This window comes from Puma concolor, chromosome A1 (genome assembly GCF_028749965.1).
Source record: "Puma concolor isolate L17-30 chromosome A1, mPumCon1.1.hap2, whole genome shotgun sequence".
Lineage (NCBI taxonomy): Eukaryota > Metazoa > Chordata > Mammalia > Carnivora > Felidae > Puma > Puma concolor.
Genome location: NC_141667.1, coordinates 33595345 through 33618704, shown reverse-complemented (window position 1 = coordinate 33618704; position 23360 = coordinate 33595345). Strand labels below are relative to the sequence as shown.

General features: G+C 38.6%; 1 protein-coding gene across 5 annotated transcripts in view; it reads left to right on the top strand.

Moving 5' to 3' along the window:
• Positions 1-23360, top strand: part of MROH2B (maestro heat like repeat family member 2B) — a 73130-nt gene that overhangs the window by 13152 nt on the left and 36618 nt on the right. For all 5 annotated transcript variants that reach the window (XR_015240965.1, XR_015240964.1, XM_086677816.1 and 2 more), the window contains 10 exons: positions 1321-1434; positions 2312-2385; positions 4827-4949; positions 5684-5797; positions 7851-8007; positions 8154-8194; positions 9086-9227; positions 9785-9828; positions 12098-12205; positions 15957-16073. Coding sequence is in view for 3 of the 5 variants with exons in the window: in XM_086677816.1 (XP_086533942.1) it covers positions 1321-1434; positions 2312-2385; positions 4827-4949; positions 5684-5797; positions 7851-8007; positions 8154-8194; positions 9086-9227; positions 9785-9828; positions 12098-12205; positions 15957-16073 (1034 nt within the window). In the remaining 2 variants the exon portion in view is untranslated. The remainder of the gene's footprint in view (positions 1-1320; positions 1435-2311; positions 2386-4826; positions 4950-5683; positions 5798-7850; positions 8008-8153; positions 8195-9085; positions 9228-9784; positions 9829-12097; positions 12206-15956; positions 16074-23360) is intronic.

The window sequence follows — 23360 nt, the reverse complement described above, 5'->3', positions numbered from 1 at the left end:
TGACATTTATTTATTTTTGAGACAGAGAGAGAGAGAGAGAGAGAGAGCATGAACAGGGGAGGGTCAGAGACAGAGGGAGACACAGAATCTGAAACAGGCTCCAGGCTCTGAGCTGTCAGCACAGAGCCCGACGCGGGGCTCGAACTCATGGACCGCGAGAGCATGACCTGAGCCAAAGTCGGACGCTTAACTGACGGAGCCACCCAGGTGCCCCTCATGTCACTTTTTTTAATTTGATCTTTGTATATGGTATAAGGTAAGGATCCAGTTTCATTCTTTGACATGTGGCTGTCCAGTTTTTCCAACACAATTTATTGAAGAGTCTATCCTTTCCCTGATATATTTTTTGGCTCCTTTGTCAAAAATTAATTGACCACATATGCATGAATTTATTTCCAGGCAAACAAGGGTGAATTGGTAATCCTAGGGATACAAAATGCTTTTTTTTCTTGGTATTTGAGTTTATTTGAAACTGTGTCAAACCCAAAGTCATGCTTTTTTCTCCCTGGTTATCTCTTAGTACCTATTCCTTCTCTCTCTCTCTCTCTCTCCCTTTACTCTTTCCCTTTCCTTCTTGCTTTCACATCACAATACCACTTGTTGCCTGGTTAGAATAACAGGAATGAGTGGTAGCTCTCAGAGTCAGTATACAAACTCTGTTCTAACATAGACCCTAAGAAGTAAGGACAAGAGCAATCCCATACCTCCCAGACATCCTCCCTCCCCCAAAAATGTCATTTCTATTACTTCGCTACATACCTTTCTATTATATCCTAGGTCTTTCCTAATTGATCCCTCTGTTTTTATTCTTTCCTCTGTTCTATGCTCGATGTAATTAACTGTTTCACCTTATCTCTGATAAGTGTGAACCTAAACTGCTCTACTCACATCAGGCCTTCTCTCTCTTCCCTGCTTCCTGCCTTACTCATGTAGCTCTCTAGTTCCACAAATGGTGAAGCATCACTCCAACCTTTGCCTCCATGTTCATAAGGCATTCTCCCCCTGCCTCCTCTCCTTTCCTCCTCTCATATTGAATTAGGGCCAACCCTAGTAACCTTATCTTAATTTGATTCCATTGTAAAAAACCTCATTTCCAAATAAAGTCATATTCACAGGCATGAACCGATGTGGACCTAAGTATATAAATCTCTCTTAGTGACCAAACTGCCTAATTCTGTGTTGCTAAAGATGCACCAATATCATAAAATCTAATTACCAACCAAAGAGTGACAATCTTCATGGAATCCCCCCTTTCCCATTTGCAAGTATTTTACCTAAGGTGAAAATGAGTTCTGTGACCAGCATTTCTTCAACCTTCAGCCCATTCCAACCCTGCAGACCTGATGGAATTTTTTGATGAACAATTGAGAAATAATAATGAAACCTTTCGAACGGGAATCTTGACTTTGTTAAGATCGGCTATCAATGCTGAGGGTAAGCAAAGGGATGAAGTCACAGTGGTTTATTTTGTGCCAAGAAGAAAACTGAAGCCTATGCATTCTCTATTCTATGTCTTTGGGGTGTTTATAGAGGATCACATTCAAGTGAAACTCTGTCTTCTCTGTCATCTACAATCTACTAATTTTAAACAGGCATTTTCAATGACCTCTCTTCTTTCATGATATTGAGAGATATACCTAGGGGAGAAGGACAAGTAGAATTAGAATTTAAAAGATCTAGTAAGCTGGTTAAGTGGCCCAATAAATAGAGAGTAGGTGGGAGGAATGCACAATATTCTAGAGATTAGTACATTTAGAAAAGAGCAGAATTTAATGAAATATCATATTTCATTAATGCCAAGAAGCACATACTTTCATGATATTGGAGTGCATCTCATAATTGATACCATCTTTAATTATAATCGGCCACTATAAGGGGTTTTTTTGGTACAATACAAAATAATGATGTCTCATAAAGTTGATGATATCTTGGATTCAATACAATATGAATTATATTACATTATAATATTTTTAAAAATTAAGTTAACCCTGGGATTTACTGAAGAATCAGCAGACAAGAAACATAGTCTCACAAAATTTAAAGCTAATCCATTGGGCATGATATATTGAGTCCACTTTGGAACCTAACATTTTAAACAAGATGAAACCAAATACAATAGGGAGCAAAGAGAGCAATTAACATCTTTTAAAAATTGGAAAAGAAGAGAGTAAGAGAAAACTGAATAACATGAAATGTTATGGACAAAAGACTTTGCAGTTATGTGCCATAAGTCTAATAGGTTTTCATCAGTCCTAGAACATACTGTACTCCTACTGAACCCAGTCTCTTAATTTATCTCCCTGTCTTTCAGAGCCCAAATTGAGGGATTATATCACTTCAATTGAAAGAACAGTCAAAATTGTCATGGGCGACCTCAGTATAAAAGTAAGAGAATTAATGGGGGCTTTGATTTTTGATGATGTTTTAATGAATTAATGAAATGGTTTTGATTCTTTAAAAATCTACTTATGAGATTGCTTTATAAAGAGCTCAGTGATGAATTCTATTTTTAGTAGAATTCCATCTTTCCCTGAAAGATAAACTATATCAAGGTAAATTCTAAAGTACACTCAGTTCAAGGGCTTACTAGTATAAAAAAAGATTTTTGCCTAGAGCATCACAGAGCTATGCTCTTCAAGTAGTTTTAAAATTGTTAATTATAAAAATAACATATCTTCCTCCAAAAAAATAATAACCCCTAAACCTGTTTTTTTTTTTTAATTTTAGCTTAGATACCCTATTTTCCAACTAGGAAGCACCTACAGCAAGTCTTGAACATAGTAGATTGTGCAATATTTCCTGATTATTTGATTAAAGCATTCCATATCAGAAAAGATATATAACTTGTACTGAAACAAATATAAGAACTAGAAATTATTGTATTTTTTAAATTAAAACCATATTTTGTTTGGATCAAAGTCCTATACAGAAACCAATGAAAATAAGAAAATTCCCCTAAGAGGCTTTGGTCTACAATGATTATAACAAAAGCTATGCAGTAAATAACAAAAATTATGTTAAGCGAAATAAGTCAGTCAGAGAAAGACAAATGCCATATTATTTCACTCATATATAGAATTTTAGAAATAAAACAGATGAACATAAGGGAAAGAAGGAAACAGGCTGTTAACTATAGAGAACAAATTGAGGGCTGAAGTGGGGGTGTGTGGGGAAATGGGCTAAATGTGTGATGGGGATTAAGGAGGTCACTTGTTTGGATGAGCACTGGGTGTTACATGTAAGTGATGAATCACTAAATTTTATTCCTGAAACCAATATTACACTACATGTTAACTAACTAGAATTTAAATTAAAAGTTGAGGAGCACCTGGGTGGCTCAGTCAATTAAGCATCTGACTTCCGCTCAGGTCATGATCTTCCAGTTCATGGGTTCAAGCCTTGTGCTGGGCTCTCTGCTGACACCTCAGAGCCTGAAGCCTGCTTCATATTATGTGTCTCCCCCTCTCTCTGCCCCTCCCCTGCTTGCACTCTCTCTCTCTCAAAAATGAATAAACATTAAAAATAATTTTTAATTGAAACAACAAAAAAATAAATAATAAAAAATAGTTAATAAACAGTGGAGTGATTACATATAAAAAACCTTGTCCAGTAAGTGGCCAAGCCAATTGAAAAAGTACTAAAAGAGTTTAGGGTAGAATAAAAGAGGACAGAAACTTTAAGGAAGTCCAGCTCCCCAGGCAAAAATAGAAAATTTGTAACTTTTTTTTCTCACTTAGGTAGACTACTAGTACCTTTATGCTAATTGCTAATTGCTACCATGTGGCCTAACTCCTTATTCAAAATTATTCTTTTTTTCCAACTCTCCATTAAAGCACCCATTCAGTAAAGAATTAGATCTGAGCTTTCATTCCTCAGGGAAGCAATCCAATAAGCAAAACTAATTATTTAAACATTGTAATACAGGTTCATAATCCCTTGTTCTAATCCCTGAGGCCAGATATATTTCAGAATTCACAACCTTCCTGATTTCAGAAAAACATTTCTGTGACAGGAGTCACAAACTCATTAATATCTCTGCAAGAAAACATATGCATATTCACACTACATTGAATAAGTAAAGACTATAGTTTTAAAACAGTTCAGTTGGGTTTTGCCACCAAATGAGTTAGTGCCAAACTCAAGAAACAGAATTCCAGTTTCCAGCATTATTTGGGTTTTGAAATTGTAGGTAAAAGATTGTAGATCTGTAGTTCAACTTGCTATCTTTCACTGAGGATTTTAAAAGCAAGGCAGTGCTTTTTTTAGCCCACAGTACCAAAATTTCATCATCTATAGTAATAGAGGATATGTTTTGGGAACTAGGGAGAAAGATTTTGGCTGTAGAGAGCTTTCCCCAAACATTAAAAAAAAAAAGCAGAAAACAAAAAAGGGGTGCCTGGGTGGCTCAGCCAGCTAAGCATCCATCCCACTCTTGATCTCAGCTCTGGTCACGATCTCATGTTTCATGACATCAAGCCCCAAGTCAGGCTATGTGCTGACAGCACAGAGCCTGCTTGGGATTCTCTCTCTCCCTCTCTCTTTGCCTCTCCCCTGCTCACGCACTCATGCTCTCTTTCTTTCTCCCTGTCTCTCAAAATAAATAAATAAACACTTAAAAAAAGAAAGAGATGCTTTCCTGTAACCCCTTAAATCATAAACTATAGCTTACTTCCTCCTCCATCTATTTATAGTACCATCATTCAATTTATACTCCTTTTTGGAAAGGTTCCCACTAAATAATCCATGAAAGTTAAAGGACAGGAGAAGCTAAATTTATATTCTGCCCAATGTAGAAGAATGTTGCAAATACATTTTTATGATTCTAGGTAAGGAATTCCACTCTCCTCCTTATCCAAACCATGTGTGAAAAATGCTACATCGAAGCCAGGGAAGGATGGCCACTGATTGATTACATCTTCTCCCAGTTTGCCATGTCCAACAAGAATCTGGTATGATGAAGAGGGTGCGGTTTTGAAAGCTACACTGTAACCAGGACAGTTGACTCAACTGGTTTGTTTGTTTTTTAATGGCTGAGGTTCAATTCAATGACTGATTTAGAAGTTATATTTCAATCTTATCACTTTCATTGAAAGATTTTTCAGCCTTTAGTGTTCTCCTCAGTTTTCTTTCACTGATACCACTTTCAACTTATGATAAACCCCAGGTAGGTGAAACTATGGTTTTCCCTAAGGAGGAGACAACCTTTCCTCAAAGGCTTGGGACAGGGGTAGAGAAAATGAATTACTTCCGAGAAAGCAAGACACATCCACTCTTGCTGCACTGGGGTTGACTTCCTGAAGACCATGTGGGTAAGAGCTCTGTGATCTTAGTAAGACCACGACAGCTGAAATTACAGTCCACTCCACTAGGAAGAAGTGTCTTTGAAAATTTTGCCCCAGAGAAAATGGCAAAGGCCTGAGGGAGAGAGAGAACATCTGCAGTTCAAGGATCCTCACAATTTTTGCTTTTCTGCTTTATCCAGCAGTGTGTTCTAACCCATTCCTCCAAGGAACACTTTAAAACAGAAATTAGACACTGAAGACCAAGATTGCTGGGTTCCTTGAGCCCCTTAATTTGAGTGACTACATCCTCCACCCCAGAGTCTGAGAATGCATCCAAATAAGGTCAGAGGGGATCAGCAGGAGGGACTATTAACAAGTCACCTGTTTCATCTTTCTTGAAGGAAAAACCAATGAAACCTAATTCCCATGAGGATGAAAAGGGAGAGAAATCTGTTCGGGAACTAAGCCTTGAGGTCTTAAAAACCCTAGACCCACTGGTCATTGGCATGCCCCAGGTAAGGGGTCTTTTGTTACCACTGACAGTTACTTTGATCATCTTTCTGAAGCTCTGCCCATTTAGGAGTAAAGACAAGAATTTGTCCTTCATGTGTCATCAGCTTTTTGATGCTCTCATTAGAGGAAGTGCATTACCATGCTCAGTGCCCAAAACATGGTAGTTTCTCAAAAACAGGTGTTGAATTGATTCATGATCTCTTATATCTGGATAGCCAGTGAGAGTTTACAAGCACCTTAATATATTGTTTCTCTTCTTCCCCTAACATGTCTAGACATAACAGTAAGTGATGTGTGGAGATATTGATTCAGTGAATGCTAACCTTTTCCCATTCATCTGAGAAGGTGTTGAAAGGACATATTCTCAGACTTCACCTGAGGGTTAAAAATAATCTGCACCTTAAGGGGAATAAGCCTCAGAAGCTGTATTTTCCCTAAGCAAAAATAACCTGAGAAAGGATTAACTGACTAGAAATGCATAGCACAGACAGGAGAAAATCAACAGACCAATTTAAATGGATCAGTTTCATCTAGGATGGCATTTTAAGATGTGGTTCTTGGATTATCTAAAATATTTCTTTAAAATGCAGATCTCCATACCTCAGACCTACTGAATCAACGTTCTGAGCAAGGGGCCCATGAATCTGCATGCAAATAAGTACCAATATTTCCGATGCATACTAAAGTTTGAAACATTTCAATCTAAAGATAAATGATGAAAAGAAGTCTCGGGCCATACTCTTGTGGGCCTGAAATGCCAAATCACTACCTTGTGTTGGATAGCCATTCAAAATTTGAAACAAAAGCTAAACATTTAAAATGATAACTTTAGGGGCACCTGGGTGGCTCAGTTGTTTGAGCATCTGACTTCAGCTCAGGTCATAATCTCGTAGTTCGTGGGTTCAAGCCCCACACTGGGCTCTGTGCTGACAGCTCAGAGCCTGGAGCCTTTTTCAGATTCTGTGTCTTCCTGTCCCTCCACTACTCATGCTCTGTCTCCCTGTCTCTCTCTCTCAAAAGTAAATAAACATTAACAATTAAAAAAATTTTTTTTCTTAATGTGTATTTATTTTTGAGACAGAGACAGAGCATGAGTGGGGGAGGGTCAGAAAGAGAGGGAGACACAGAATCTGAAACAGGCTCCAGGCTCTGAGCTGTCTGCACAGAGCCCAACGCGGGGCTCGAACTCACAGACCGCGAGATCATGACCTGAGCCGAAGTCAGACACTTAACCGACTGAGCCACCCAGGCGCCCCTACATTAAAAATTTTTTAAATGATAACTTTAAGAGATGAGTGTATTTACATAAGAATAGATTAAGAGCAAAAAGAGGGAGCTTGAGATCAGCTCCAACTTAACAGGAATAGGAGCAGGGTCATGAGAGAAGGAAAGAGATATGGAGGGGCATGGAAGATCTTATAATGATAAAAGGACAGGGCTTGGTGATTAAGTCTGGGTGACAAGACAAAAGGAAGAGTCCATGTTAACACCTAGGTTTCCATCAGGGCAAGGGAGTTTTCCAGAGAACATGAAACAGACTGACTATAGAAACAGGTGTTCCAGAATTTCAGAGCAAGAAGGTCAGCACCTGGAGCACAAACAGTAGCAGCAGCTCATTCACTGTCTGTGCCCAATCATCCTCTCTCAGAGCAGTCCATTCCAGTCTTTGAGTTTGGGGACGTATACAACTTTTTTTGGGTTGTCACATTGATAAGAGGCTTTGTGGCACTTGGTGAGTGGAGCCCAGGGATGCTAGACTTCCTGCATTTTGTAGAACTCATCTTCACAATGAAGGATTGTCCTGCCCCAAATTCCACCAGCAAACCCATGCAGAAATGCTGAGTAACACTCACTACAACTAGCACCTGAAAATGAATGTGCTGTGCAGAGATTTTATATAATGACTTCATTTTGATTTGGCCTGAAGAGCAAAAAAAAAAAAAAAAATAGCAAGTGAGAGAACCTACTCTAAATCAGGGGGCAACACAGAGTGAGGACCAAGGAGAAATCATGGAAAAGAACAGGCAATCCTTGTCTTGTGCCTTGTTTCCACAGGTGCTATGGCCAAGAATCCTGACTTTTGTAGTACCTGCAGAATACACAGGAACTTTGGACTACCTGTTTAATATCATCAGAAGCTTGATTATGGCAGAGGAAAGGAAGAAGAATAATGCACAGGAGTCAACAGCACTTGTCATCTCTACAGGAGCTGGTGCGTACATTCAAAAACAAAGCAAAACACTTCTCTTATGAGATGTTCATTTCCAGAAAGGCTACAGTACCTTGACCATACACCCAACTCCAATCTGAATTTTTCTAGCTGCCACAGCAATAATGAAAATCACTTTCTCTTTCTAGTGAAACTTCCTTCACCACAACAGCTACTGGCCAGGCTTCTGGTGAGTGAGTTACAAATAACTAATGCTGGTTAAATTTAAGCCAATATAGATCATTGAGTTCTTTTTATTTTAACGTTTATTTATTTTTAAGAGACAGAGAGAGACAGAGTGTGGGGGTGGGGAGGGCAGAGAGAGAGGGAGACACAGAATCCAAAGCAGGCTCCAGGCTCTGAGCTGTCAGCACAGAGCCCGATGTGGGGCTTGAACCCACAAACCGTGAGATCATGACCTGAGCTGAAGTCAGACGCTTAATGGACTGAGTCACCCAGACACCGCACAGATCATTCATTTCTAAATAAATGTTAATAAAAATTACGCAGCAACTCCAAACCAAAAGAAACACTAGAAAGGCATAATAAATGTTCTGCTAATGACACTCATTAAGATTGCCGGCAAGATTATCTTCTCACTCTGAAATGCTTGTTAAACTTAATTTATTATTTTAAAATAAGCATAGACTGAATTTGATCCCTAAGTACCATTCAAACAAATTCCACATCTATTATTTAGATTTCCTTCTTTCCCCCATAGATTGGGGAACTTAAATCTAAATCTATTATTTAGATTTCCTTTTTTCCCCCATATGTATCATTTGCTCAAATACCATTTCTACAGGCCCTTAATTAATAAATGTATCTAAGTGTTGGTACCCTCCATTTATTTTTGGTTGATGGTTTCTATATATTTTTTCACCTTTATCCTCAGATAAAAATTGGAGAGTATTGTCTAAATATTAGCTTTGCTCTAAAATAAGTAAGAACAGACTGATGATTTGTTAAGATTGTCTACCGTAGGAATCAAGGGAATCCAGGATAGTGATAAATAGAAAAGGCAAGTAGGACTTTTAAATATACCTCAATTTGATTTGCCTTTTATCTTCCATTTTTTCAGGTAATATCTATGCTTGCCAGTTTAGGGAAATTATGTGGCGCTGGTGCAATAGGACTTCTGAAGATATTGCCTGAGATAATTCACCCAAAATTGGTAGACCTATGGAAAACACGCTTACCTGAGCTCCTGCAGCCTCTGGAAGGTACAAGCATTGGGATCAGGTCTTTATCCAACAAGGCAAGAACGCAAAGAACAAGGCACCACTTCTCTGTCTAAAACCATTAGTGCTCATTCTAGGCAGTTAAAACAATGAACTTGATATGAAAGGTAGACAGCTACATTTTTTCCTTGACTCCTTATGTTCTATTTCTGTACCAAATACTTGTACTACAGGAGGATCTGGGGGTAACATTCTTAACAGGAACTCTTACTTTCGCTCTGGTCTTTTCCTTATATTTAGAGAAACTCCTTTTTGGTATTGTTCTAAAAAGTTATTACTATTTATGTTAGAATATTAAAATATGGTCACTTCAGTAGTGACTGTTGAAAGTAGCAAAAAGCCTAAATTCTTATCATGGATTGAAGACTTTCTGCCCACCTGACTAGCACTTAAAGTTGGCAACATAGTAAATTACATCTGAAATAACCATCCTGTGTAAAGCTTGAAATGGGGCTCCAGCATCCACTGGGGACCTGGCAAGGGAGAAACAGAGTCCTGACCTTTGTTTTGCAGTTTATTGCATCAATTTCTATTTCTAGGAAAGAACACTAGCATCGTGCTATGGGAAACCATGCTGCTTCAGGTAAGGGTAGCTTCTAGACTAATAGTTCATGATGGGTTGATGAAATCCTCTAGAGTTACCCATCTTCACTACAAAGATCTGGATACCAAAGGACAGCAAACAACATTTCCTTTCCTTAACAAGAGGACTAGAATGTTAGAAGTGATCACTTCAGAAGTACAGTCTTTGTATCACCATAATTTGAACAATAATCTTAAATCTTTGATTTAAGAGTTTCAGATAGTTTTTGAAGATATCACTTACAAATATTTGTGTCTTTCTTAAATCTACTCTAATTTTCAGTTTTTCCTCTCCTTATAATTGCATTCTTTTACTGTTTATATAAAGAAACACAAATCGACATAATTTCCACTTCTATGCTTCTAAATGTAACTGTTTCTTCCTCTTTCTGTTTCTCACCATATTTTTCCTGATTTCTAAAAATCAGAGGGCCACATTACACCATTTTTCCAGAAAAAATCTCTTAGCTATAAATTTGTTGGATCTTTGGAACTGAACAGTGCCACAGACAGTGCCAAATCCCCCAAATGGTAAATTGGAGGTAGGAGTTGGATATTGGCTCTACAGAGAGGATTCTGATTTCAAGAGCCTACAGGAGGTCAAGGGGTTTGTGGGTAGGAAGCTTTTAATCAAGCAGGGTCTCCGTTCATAACCCACCTACATAGAAATTAACTATGGCTTCTTAAAAATGTCAAGTTTTAGTGACCTTTCCACATCACCTCCATGTGCCATCACTGCCCCTTCCAGAATCAGAATCTCTAAGACTGGTTCTTGAGAACTCCATGTTTTAAAGACTCCCACAAGGGATTCTTATCCAGTATGAGATTTGAAAGCAACTACTCTATTCTCCTGGTCCTTAATTCTAGGATCTACCTCTCCTAAATTCATGCTTCTTTTATCTTCCCCCTTCTCTCTCTCAAAATTCCTGCCTTATTTCCCCCCCCACTACCATTTTAAAGTAACTTTTCTTACTAGGAGAGAAGGTTCTTTTTCCAGAGGGAAGCCTCGAGAACATTCTTTTCCCTCTTCCGGTCTTGGGTGTGCTTCCATTTAGTCTTCTTCTTCCCAAACTGCTTGCCTGTGCCTTCTTCTCTTAGACTTCCAAGGCTGTTTAATTTCTTCTCATCAAAGGACCCACTCACTGAATGAGTTCCTATTAAGAAAATACATAGAAATCTTCATTGGTTTTGAAATTTAATGTTCTTTTCTAAGCTTAAAGTAGGGAAAACACAGGAGAAATAATTGACTTTAGAAATTTCAATGGACTTTGTTCTCCAAAAAGACAAAAACACAATTTTATGTATTGTTCAATGAAGAAGGGCATGGGTTCAGATGACTGATTGAGGCCCTGGCTCAGAACAATTGGTGAAACAGGAATATTTAGTTACTAGAGTTGAAGTTAGCAAAATGTACTTGTACATTTAATTGTTCCTTCAAGACATTTTAATTCTTTATTCAAAAAATGTCCCTTTCTCTTAGTATATAATAAAACAAACTAACATTGACAAATGGAGTTTTCCAAATCTGATTAAAACTTTAAAATGTTAACTTTAAGTTTCAGAATGGATTAGTTTCTATTTTAATCCTTTCAGCAATTTTTATTAAGAGGAAAAAGGACGGCATTTACATGGAGTTGCTTCCACATTCTGTGTAACTTGTTCTTAAAGGGAATTCAGAACATAACAGAATATGGCTATTAAAATAAACTAAGAGGGGTGCCTGGGTGGCGCAGTCGGTTAAGCATCTGACTTCAGCTCAGGTCATGGTCTCCCGATCTGTGAGTTAGAGCCCGGCGTCAGGCTCTGTGCTGACAGCTAGGAGCCTGGAGCCTGCTTTGGATTCTGTGTCTCCCTCTCTCTCTGCCCCTCCCCCGCTTGTGCTCCATCTCTCTCTGTCTCTCAGAATTGAATAAATGTAAAAAAAAAATTTTAATAAATAAATAAATAAGATAAAATAAGAGGGGGGACCTGGCTGGCTCAGTCTGAGGAATGTGCAACTCTTAATCGTGGGGTTCTGAGTTTGAGCCCCACATTGGGTGCAGACATTCCAAAAAAATAATAATTAATTAATAAATAAATAAATAAATAAATAAATAAATAATCTTTAATAAAATAAGAGGAAAACTTCCAAAATGACCAACTTTTTGAATAGGAAAATGAATAATCTCATTCAATATGTATCTATTCTTTGAAAAACTAAGGTAACAAAAAGTACCAAGAAAGTACATTAACCAGTTGTGTTCATATCTAACTTCCACTTCCTGCAACAGTTGCTCAAAGAATCTTTATGGAAGATCAGTGACATAGCCTGGACCATTCAATTGAGTCGAGATTTCAACCAGCAAATGAACAGTTACAGCAACACCTCCCTTGAGAAGGTTGGTTTTTCAACTAAGGGACTTTACTTCCTACTTTATAACCTAAAATGGCTGTTTAACTTCCAATTTGTCTGTACTACAACCAAAAAGAGGGATAAATTACTGGAAAAATGCTATCTTCTCTTCACCACGAATTGAACCAAAAATTATTCATAGGACTGCACCTACTGCAAGGAAAACTGAGTAGTTCAATGCCTTTGAGATAAATATGTACCTAGCTGAAATTCAGGTGTTCTGTTTTAAAGAAGGAAGAAAAATAGGTAACGAAGGAAAATAGTAGTCCCTGTCCCAGTACTGATTTAATGTCAGCTTATGTATTGGTGCCCTTTGGGCCAGCTTTGTGAGGCAGGCCACAAGAAACCATCTACTACAGTTTAACAAAAACTTAGAACTAAAAGAATGCTCAAAGACTAGATCTTTCCTTCCTCTATTCCCAGATGGCTTCTACCTAACCCTTTGAGTTGTAGTCATCCATTTCAAAAGGGATTCATTCCAGCTTCTGCTACTTACTACTGGTGTAACTTTAGGTAAATTACTTAACCTCTCTGGAGCCTCAGGATATTCATCTAAAATGAAAGTTATACTCTGTTCTGAGGGTTGTAGTGTTATAAGGGTTCAGTGAGATAAAGTATATAAAGTCCCTAGTGAAGTGCCAGGCCCAAGACTTGTGCTCCATAAAAAAGTAGATCAAGGTTATCATTATGGTTATATCATTTCTTTTTTAAAAATTTTTTTTTCAACATTTATTTATTTTTGGGACAGAGAGAGACAGAGCATGAACGGGGGAGGGGCAGAGAGAGAGGGAGACACAGAATCGGAAACAGGCTCCAGGCTCTGAGCCATCAGCCCAGAGCCCGACGCGGGGCTCGAACTCACGGACAGGGAGATCGTGACCTGGCTGAAGTCGGACGCTTAACCGACTGCACCACCCAGGCGCCCCTGGTTATATCATTTCTAATGATATTCCTAAGTCATCAGTTCTAGTATTAAGTATCTATTCCAACAAATTATTTATTATCAACTTCCAACTCTCCTATGCAATATTCAAAGTTCCTCTGATTGATTCTCTAATTTGGGAGAGTACTGATTCTCCAAATTGGTCTATCAAGCCTGCAGACAAACTCATCAGGAATATTTGGTGAGCAATGCCTCATCTTCTCATATACACTTCTCATATACACTTCTTCATATACACTTCTCATATACAACTACACTTGTGCATCTCATGTAATACCATTCGTCCAATAGCTTCCAGACTTACAAGATGAGTCCAAGGTAGTGGTGGTATGGGTAGACAGAGCAATTCAAGCAATGCGCTGCTTAAATGGCTCTCAGCCATTATACTTAACAACAAGAAAGTAAGAGTATACCAATTAGCTTTAGCTGCATAGCAAACTACCCCTAGTGGCTTAAAATAATAGGTTCCTACTTAGCTTACAATTTTGCAGATTGACAGCTTGGGCTGAGCTCACGGGAGGGGGCAGGGGGAAATCATCTGATATCAACTAGTCTCACTGGCATATACTGGGCATTGGCTGGTCTGTCATGATCTCAACTAGGACAAGTTTCTGATCCTTGTGGTCTCCCATCCTCCAGCAGGCCAGCCCAGGCTTGCTCTCATCATTGTGGTAATGAAGTATGCAAAGTCTCTTGGACAGGCACATTATTACTTCTGCCACATTCTATTGGTCAAAGCAAGTCACAAGATTGAGGTGGGATGGAAAGGTTCTGGCTGTTTTTGCAATTGAACACATTTTTCCCCAGTTCTGAGATCCTGATTTCTGGGGTTCTTTGCCAAGTCTCAGAGGAAGAATACACAATACACTGAATCTGACCAACATCAGCAGAGAAGCAATAAGTCAATATTATTGGGAGGCATCAAGGCCAACCCTTTACACATAAGTCCCCTACATAATATCATTTTTTTTCTGCAGTATAGGACTTTTGCAGACTCCTTCCTGTCCTTCCTCCAAGGTAGAGTTAAATGCACTCTAGCAGCTTTGGCTCTAATTAATATTTGTTCCCCTGTGGTATACAGTTTTTCTCATTATAGTTCTATTATCATGGGGGACTTTTGCCTGGAAATCCAAGAGTGCAAGGGGTGCCGCATCATTGGATTCTTACTCAGGCAGTTGTTCCACCAGTTCTATCACCTCATGCAGCCCTCTCATCCCTAGTTGGACTGATCTGTACAATTTCTCTTGAATGTCCTAATTTAACTCTATTGGTTACTACCAGTTTTTCCTTCCCTCTAGTGCCATAAGTTCCTTTTGATCCATAATGACGCTTCAATCACTACAATCCTTCAAACCCTACAGAGTCCTTAGAATGAACCTGCAACTCGCCAGTCTTCTCTACTGTATGTGACAAGATGGAAACTTTAAATAAGGAGATGGCAATCTGATATTATTGTTTATTTTTTTGAAAGACAGAGAGAGAGAGAGAGAGAGAGAGAGAGAGAGCGTTAGCGGGGAAGGGGCAGAGAGAGAGGGAGACACAGAATCCGAAGCAGGCTCCAGGCTGTCAGCACAGAGCCCGGCGCGAGGCTCCAACTCACGGACCATGAGATCATGACCTGAATCAATGTTGGAACCTTAACCAACTGAGCCACCCAGGCAATCCTATGATATTATATAGCTGTAGATAATTTTAGTGTTAGAAAACAAATTAAGACTTCATGACTTCATTTTTCTAGCCATATGGCAAGTATCGCCTCTTGTGAATTTTTTCCTTGTATCTTACCTCCACAATAATATAGATCTATCAATATGTGTACACACACACACACACACACACACACGTATACATACATACACATACACATATTTACATTCAGGCATGTGTTGTGTTCAAACAGAAGGCACTCTTGGGCTACCCTCTTCCCTCTGCCATAGTTCTAAATCTTGTATGGCTAAATGTACGAGAACAGAAAGTCACGTCTGTCTTGTCTTTTCTACATCTAGACATTACAGAGGTATCCATGTTAGGGCTAGCATAATGAATCCAACATTCTCATCAACTCAAGGGACGTGGAAGCCACAGAATTATGTCCTGCATGCTCTCTTGCTCTCCCAAACTTGCACTGGGAGTTTTCCCTCTCTAATTCACTCAGAATCCCTTACTAAAAGATATACCATGTACGTAAAAGTTCTGTATGTATTTTCTCCTTCACCCTGGACACGTTCTACAGCACCTCTAGACAACTCACCCTACTCCTGAGAGAGATCATAGTAGAGCTTACGAAGTATTATTTTCTAAACTATATAGATTAAATCTCCTAAACTATAAAGTAAGTTAATATACTTTGAAAGTTGAGAATATCTGATGACATCATCTTTAAATAACTCAGTTTTCACTGAACATGTGTATTTTAAAAGCATTTATTGAGCATTTATTAGCTACCAGAGACTGCACTGAAAGCAATCAATAAAGCCCTCTGTTACCAAGAACTGAAATTCTGAGCACAAAGACAATCAAGAAAATTGAACATTACAGTAGGGAGTAAAAAGGTATTATAATGGCACATCACAAGGCATAGAGGAGTACAAAAGAGCACAGGTAAGGACAGAGCCTGGTGGGGAAGAAAACACTTTCAGGAAGAAATAATACTTGAAGTTTATGTTTAGTAAGTAGTCATTAAGTAACCCAAATTTCTGTCCTTTGGATAACTGTGTAAACTCTTTCCACTTTTCACTGGAGTTTTGCTTTCCGACCATTAACATTCTGTTCCTTGTTGTCTTCTGTTTTCCAGAAATTTCTTTGGAAAGCTTTGGGAACCACCTTAGCATCCTGCCAAGATACAGATTTTGTAAGCTCACAGATTAAGGAATTTCTCATTGCTCCCAACCAACTAGGAGATCAGCGGCCGGTAGGACTCCTTTCTCTCAATTTGTTCGTATAATGACGAAAACTAATTCCATTCAGACAACCACTGACAGGTCTTATGACAATGTCTTACTTGCCCAGAATCCATGGACACATTCAAAATAATCCAACAGAATTTTTTCAGAAAATTCTGCTTTTCTGTTTAAATATCAATGTTCCATTATTTTTTAAATTTTAATTCCAGTATACTTAATATACAATGGTATATTAGTTTCAAGTGTACAGTGTAGTGCTCATCATAAGTGTATTCCTAAACCCCTTTGCTTATGGAACTAAAAAGACCCCAAATAGCCAAAGCAATGTTGAAAAAGGAAAACAAAATTGGAAGCATCAAAATTCTAGACTTCAAGTTATATTACAAATCTGTAGTGATCAAGAAGGTATGGTAACTGGCACAAAAAAGACACCTAGAGCAACAGAACAGACTAGAAAACCCAGAAATGAACCAATAATTATATGATCAATTAATCTTCCACAAAGCAGGAAATAATATCCAATAGGAAAAAAAAAAAGATACTTTTTCAACAAATGGTTTTGGGAAAACTGGACAGCAACACGCAAAAGAATGAAACTGGACCACTTTCTTATACCATACACAAAAATAAATTCAAAATGGATTAAAGGGGGAGGAGCCATGATGGCGGAACAGCACGGAAGTTTTTTGTGGGTCTTTTGTCCATGAAATACAGCCAGACCAACACTAAACCATCCTGCACAACTGGAAAACTGATCTGAGTATTGACACAACAATCGGCACAACCTGAACCACAGAATTCAGTAGGTACACTGTGTGGAGAGGTGAACTAGGGATAGAGAAGCCGCAGAGGGCAGGAAGCTGCTTTTATGTGTGGAGGGAGGACAGAGACGGGGGGGGGGGGGGGGGGGGGGGGGGGAGGGGTGTGGTGGAGAATACTGGAAAAGCATCCCTCCCCAAAAGCAGCTGGAGAGAAAGTGGAAAATTCGAAACAGCGCAGGGACTCAACTAAAAAGGGAGAAAGGAGAAGGGAGAGGGTTTAAATTCCATTAAGACTATAAACAGGGAAAGCACAGAGTCTGAAACTCTGCAGCTCCATACCTGGTGGTGCTCTGGTGGGAAAGGTGAATCCCCAGGAGCTGAGTGGGGTCCAGGAGGTTCTCAGGCCACACAGGGAGAAGAGGTTCCACTGCTGGAAAGACGTTTGGTAGAGGCTGTGAGGCCACCTGGTCCCAGCAGACCCCAGAAGGCAGCCACATTCACTGGTGCTGGAGCAAGGTTGTTGAGAGTGAAGCCTGGTGCCAGATGTGTGTTGCGATTTTCCATGGTTCCTGAAATGCTGAGGCTACACTGTCTCGCGATTTTTTGTGGGGGAAGGCTGGCACCTGGCCGCAGTCTTGGGGCACCAGCAACAGCAGCATCCAGCAGGCATTCCTGGGTGCAGCCAACATTCGGCCACTGCTCATTCAGCCATTGCTCAGTGATACCCTCCCGCAGAGGGGCAGAGCAGGTCAAAGCCACAGTCCTTCGGAAGTAAGGGGCTGGGGAAAACAGCCGCATCTGAGACAAAGCTCGGGAGAGAGTTACTACCTGGGGCCTCGTCACGGAGAGTGGAAAAGCGGAGAGTGGAAGAGAGCTGAAGACAGAGGACCAGTGCGGGATTGCTGATCCGGGAGAACAGACTGGGTGGCCGGATGGCGCCATTTTTCACCGCCCGCGCATGCGCATGCGCATGCGCACTGACGAGCACCGCAACAATCCACCCCAGTAGGCTAGCAGCGCCATCTAGAGGAGAGCAGAGCTGTTACACCGAGCCCCGCCCAACTGGGTCAACTTCGCTCTTCAAGAACACAAACCTCACCCCCGGCTTAATCTATGGACTATAAACAGCTACATGGACTGACCTCTAGGGGGAAACGAAGCAATTTCAGTCCAACTTCAATCTGTTAGCAGGTTCATCTATTCCATTTTTTTCTCTCTCTCTTTTTCCTTTTTCTCTTTTACAATTCTTTTTTTTTTCTTGAATACAGAAAGAGAAAAAACTCATTTTTATTTTCAGCTTTTATTAAAAATATCTGTCTTTAATTTTTATTACCATATTTTTTACTTCTGTGTAAATTTTTTCAAATTCTACTTTACTTCCATCATTTTATTCTAGTCTACTTCAGTGTACTCACCTTTTCAAATTTTCAAACAATTTCCTTTTTTCTTTCTTGTTCTTTTTTTCTCTTTTTCATTTCTTTTCTTTTTCTTCAATGCAGAAAGAGAAAAACTTCATTTTTACTTTCAATTTCTTTTAAAAATATTTTTATTTATTTTTTATTACTGTATTTTTTGCTTTTATGTAAATTTTTTCAAATTCTATCTTACTCCCATCATTTTATTTCAGTCTACTACAGTGTATTCACTTTTTCAAATTTTCAAACGATTTCTTTGTCTTTTCTTTTTTCTTTTTTTATCTTTTTTCTCCTTTTTTGTTTCTTTTCTTTTTTCTTAGATACAGAAAATGAAAAATTCATATTTCTTTTTACTTTTTATTAAAAATATTTTTCTATAATTTTTTTCTACCATATTCTCTACTTTTGTGTATTTTAGTCTACTTTAGTGTATTCATTTTTTCAAATTCTCAAACGATTTCCTTATTTTTTTTCTCTCCTTCCCTTTTTTTTTGTTTGTTTCTCTAGTCTGTCAAACCACTTTCTACACCCAGACCAAAACACACCTAGGATCTAGCATCATCTATTCGATTTTTGTGTGGGTGTGTTTTTAATTTTTAATTTTAATATTTTTTTAATTTTAATTTTTTAATTTCAATTTTCTACTTCATTAATTCATTTTCTCCCTTCAAAATGACAAAATGAAAGAATTCACCCCAAAAGACAGAGCAGGAAGTAATGACAGCCAGCGATATAACCAACACACAGACACAAGCAAGATGTCTGAACCAGAATTTAGAATCACGATAATAAGAATACTAGCTGGAGTCGAAAAAAGATTAGAATCCCTTTCTGCAGAGATAAAAGAAGTAAAAAATAGCGAGAATGAAATTAAAAATGCCACAACTGGGGTGCCTGGGTGGCGCAGTCGGTTAAGCGTCCGACTTCAGCCAGGTCATGATCTCCCGGTCCGGGAGTTCGAGCCCCGCGTCAGGCTCTGGGCTGATGGCTCAGACCCTGGAGCCTGTTTCCGATTCTGTGTCTCCCTCTCTCTCTGCCCCTCCCCCGTTCACGCTCTGTCTCTCTCTGTCCCAAAAATAAATAAACATTGAAAAAAAAAATTAAAAAAAAAAAATGCCACAACTGAGCTGCAATCACAGATGGATGCAGTGGTGGCAAGGATGGAAGAGGCGGAATAGAGAATCAGCGATATAGAGGACAAACTTACAGAGAATAATAAAGCAGAAAAAAAAGAATGAGATTAAGGCAAAAGAGCATGATTTAAGAATTAGAGAAATCAGTGACTCCTTAAAAAGGAACAACATCAGAATCATAGGGGTCCCAGAGGAGGAAGAGAAAGAAATAGGGCTAGAAGGGTTATGTGAGCAAATCACAGGGGAAATGTTTCCTAACCTGGGGAAAGAGACAGACATCAAAATCCAGGAAGCACAGAGGACTCCCATTAGATTCAACAAAAACCGACCATCAACAAGGCATATAGTCAAATTCACAAAATACTCAGGCAAGCAGAGAAACATGAAAGCAGCAAGGGAAAAAAAGTCCCTAACCTACAAGGGAAGACAGATCAGGTTTGCAGCAGACCTATCCACAGAAACTTGGCAGGCCAGAAAGGAGTGGCAGGATGTATTCAGTGTGCTGAATCAGAAAAATATTCAGCCAAGAATTCTTTATCCAGCAAGGCTGCCATTCAAAATAGAAGGAGAGATAAAATGTTTCCCAGACAAACAAAAATTAAAGGAGTTTGTGACCACTAAACCAGCCCTGCAAGAAATTTTAAGGGGGACTCTCTGAGGGGAGAAAAGAGGAAAAAACACAATATTATAAAGGACCAGACAACACCAACAGAAATTCCACCTCTACAAGCATCATAATGGTAATAAATTCATATCTTTCAGTACTCACACTAAACGTCAATGGACTCAATGCTCCAATCAAAAGACATAGGGTAACAGAATGGATAAGAAAACAAGACCCATCTATATGCTGTTTACAAGAGACCCACTTTAAACCTAAAGACACCTACAGATTGAAAATAAGGGGATGGAGAACCATCTATCATGCAAATGGTCAACAAGAGAAAGCCAGAGTAGCCATACTTATATCAGACAATCTAGACTTTAAAATGAAGAATATATCAAGAGATGCAGAAGGGTATTATATCATAATCAAGGGGTCTATAGACCTAACAATTGTAAACATTTATGCACCAAATGTGGGAAAACCCAAATATAAAAATCAATTAATCACAAACATACAGAAACTCACCGATAATAATACGATAATAGTAGGAGACTTCAACACCCTACTCACAACAGACCATCTAATCAAAAAATCAACAAGGAAACAATGGCTTTGAATGACACATTGGACCAGATGGCCTTAACAGATATATTCAGAAGATTTCATCCTAAGCAATGGAATATGTATTCTTCTCCAGGGCACATGGAATGTTCTCTAGAATCGATCACATACTGGGAAAAAAGTCAGCCCTCAACAAGTACAAAAAGATAGAGATCATACCGTGCATATTTTCAGACCACAGCACTATGAAACTCGAAATCAACCACAAGAAAAAATTTGGAAAGGTAACAAATACTTGGAGGCTAAAGAACATCCTACTAAAGAAAGAATGGGCTAACCAAGCAGTTAAAGAAATTAAAAGTATATGGAAGTCAATGAAAATGATAGCACCACAACCCAAAACCTCTGAGATGCAGCAAAGGCAGTCATAAGAGGAAAGTATATAGCAATCCAGGCCTTCCTGAAGAAGGAAGAAAGATCTCAGATACACAACCTAACCTTACGCCTTAAGGAGCTGGAAAAAGAATAGCAAATAAAACCCCAAACCAGCAGAAGATAGGAAATAATAAAGATTAGAGCAGAAATTAATGCTATTGAAACCAAAAAAAAAAAAAAACCAGTAGAACAGATCAATGAAACCAGAAGCTGGTTCTTTGAAAGAATTAACAAAATTGATAAACCACTAGCCAGTTTGATCAAAAAGAAAGAGGAAAGGACCCAAAGTAAAATCAAGAATGAAAGAAGAGAAATCACAACCAACACAACAGAAATAAGAACAATAACAAGAGAATATTATGAGCAATTATATGCCAATAAAATGGGCAATCTGGAAGAAATGGACAAATTCTTAGATACGTATACACTACCAAAACTGAAACAGGAAGAAATAGAAAATTTGAACAGACCCATAACCAGTAAGGAAATCAAATTAGTAATCAAAAATCTGCCAAAAAATTAGAGTCCAGGGCTAAATGGCTTACCAGGGAAATTCTACCAAACATTTAAAGAAGAATTAACATCTATTCTCTTGAACCTGGCCCAAAAAATAGAAATGGAAGGAAAACTTCCAAACTCTTTCCATGAGGCCAGCATTACCTTGATTCCAAAACCAGACAGAGACTCCACTAAAAAGGAGAACTATAAACCAATTTCCCTGATGAATATGGATGCAAAAATCCTCAACAAGATATTAGCCAAATGGATCCATCCATACATTAAAAAAACTATTCACCACGACCAAGTGAGATTTATACCTGGGATGCAGGGCTGGTTCAATATCTGCAAAACAATTAACGTGATTCATCACATCAATAAAAGAAAGGACAAGAACCATATGATCCTCTCAATAGATGCAGAGAAAGCATTTGACAAAATACAGCATCCTTTCTTGATAAAAACCCTCAAGAAAGTAGGGATAGAAGGATCATACCTCAAGATCATAAAATCCATATATGAACGACCCAACACTAATATCATCCTCAATGGGGAAAAACTGAGAGCTTTCCCCCTAAGGTCAGGAAAAAGACAGGGATGTCCACTCTCACCAGTGTTATTCAACTTAGTATTGGAAGTCTTAGCCTCTGCAATCAGACAACACAAAGAAATAAAAGGCAACCGAATCAGCCAGGAGGAGGTCAAACTTTCACTCTTTGCAGGTGACATGATACACTATATGGAAAACCCAAAAGATTCCACCAAAAAACTGCTAGAATTGATTCATGAATTCAGCAAAGTTGCAGGATATAAAATCAATGCACAGAAATCGGCTGTATTCCTATTCACCAACAATGAAGCAACAGAAGGAGAAATCAAGGAATCGATCCCATTTACAATTGCACTAAAAACCATAAAATACCTAGGAATAAATCTAACCAAAGAGGTGAAAAATTTATACACTGAAAACTATAGAAAGCTTATGAAAGAAATGGAAGAAGACACAAAAAAATTGAAAAACATTCCATGCTCCTGGATAGGAAGAACACATATTGTTAAAATGTCAGTACTACCCAAAGCAATCTACATATTCAATGCAATCCCTATCAAAATAACACCAGCATTCTTCACAGAGCTAGAACAAATAACCCTAAAATGTGTATGGAAGCAGAAAAGACCCTGAATAGTCAAAGCAATCTTGAAAAAGAAAACCAAAGCAGGAGGCATCACAATCCCAGACTTCAAGCTATACTACAAAGCTGTAATCATCAAGACAGTATGATACTGACACAAGAACAGACACTCAGATCAGTGGAACAGAATAGAGAACCCAGAAATGGACCCACAAACGTATGGCCAACTCATCTTTGACAAAGCAGGAATGCATATCCAGTGGAATAAAGATAGTCTCTTCAACAAGTGGTGCTGGAAAAACTGGACAGCGACATGCAGAAGAATGAACCTGGACCACTTTCTTACACCATACACAAAAATAAACTCAAAATGGATGAAAGACCTCAATGTAAGACAGGAAGCCATCAAAATCCTCAAGGAGAATGAAGGCAAAAGCCTCTTTGATCTTGGCTGCAGCAACTTCTTACTCAACACATCTCCAGAGGCAAGGGAAACAAAAGCAAAAATGAACTACTGGGACCTCATCAAAATAAAAAGCTTCTGCACAACAAAGGAAACCATCAACAAAACTAAAAGGCAACTGACAGAATGGGAGAAGATATTTGCAAATGACGTATCAGATAAAGGGTTAGTATCCAAAATCTATAAAGAACTTATCAAACTCAACACCAAAAAACAAATAATCCAGTAAAGAAATGGGCAAAAGACATGAACAGACACTTCTCCAAGGAAGATATCCAGATGGCCAACA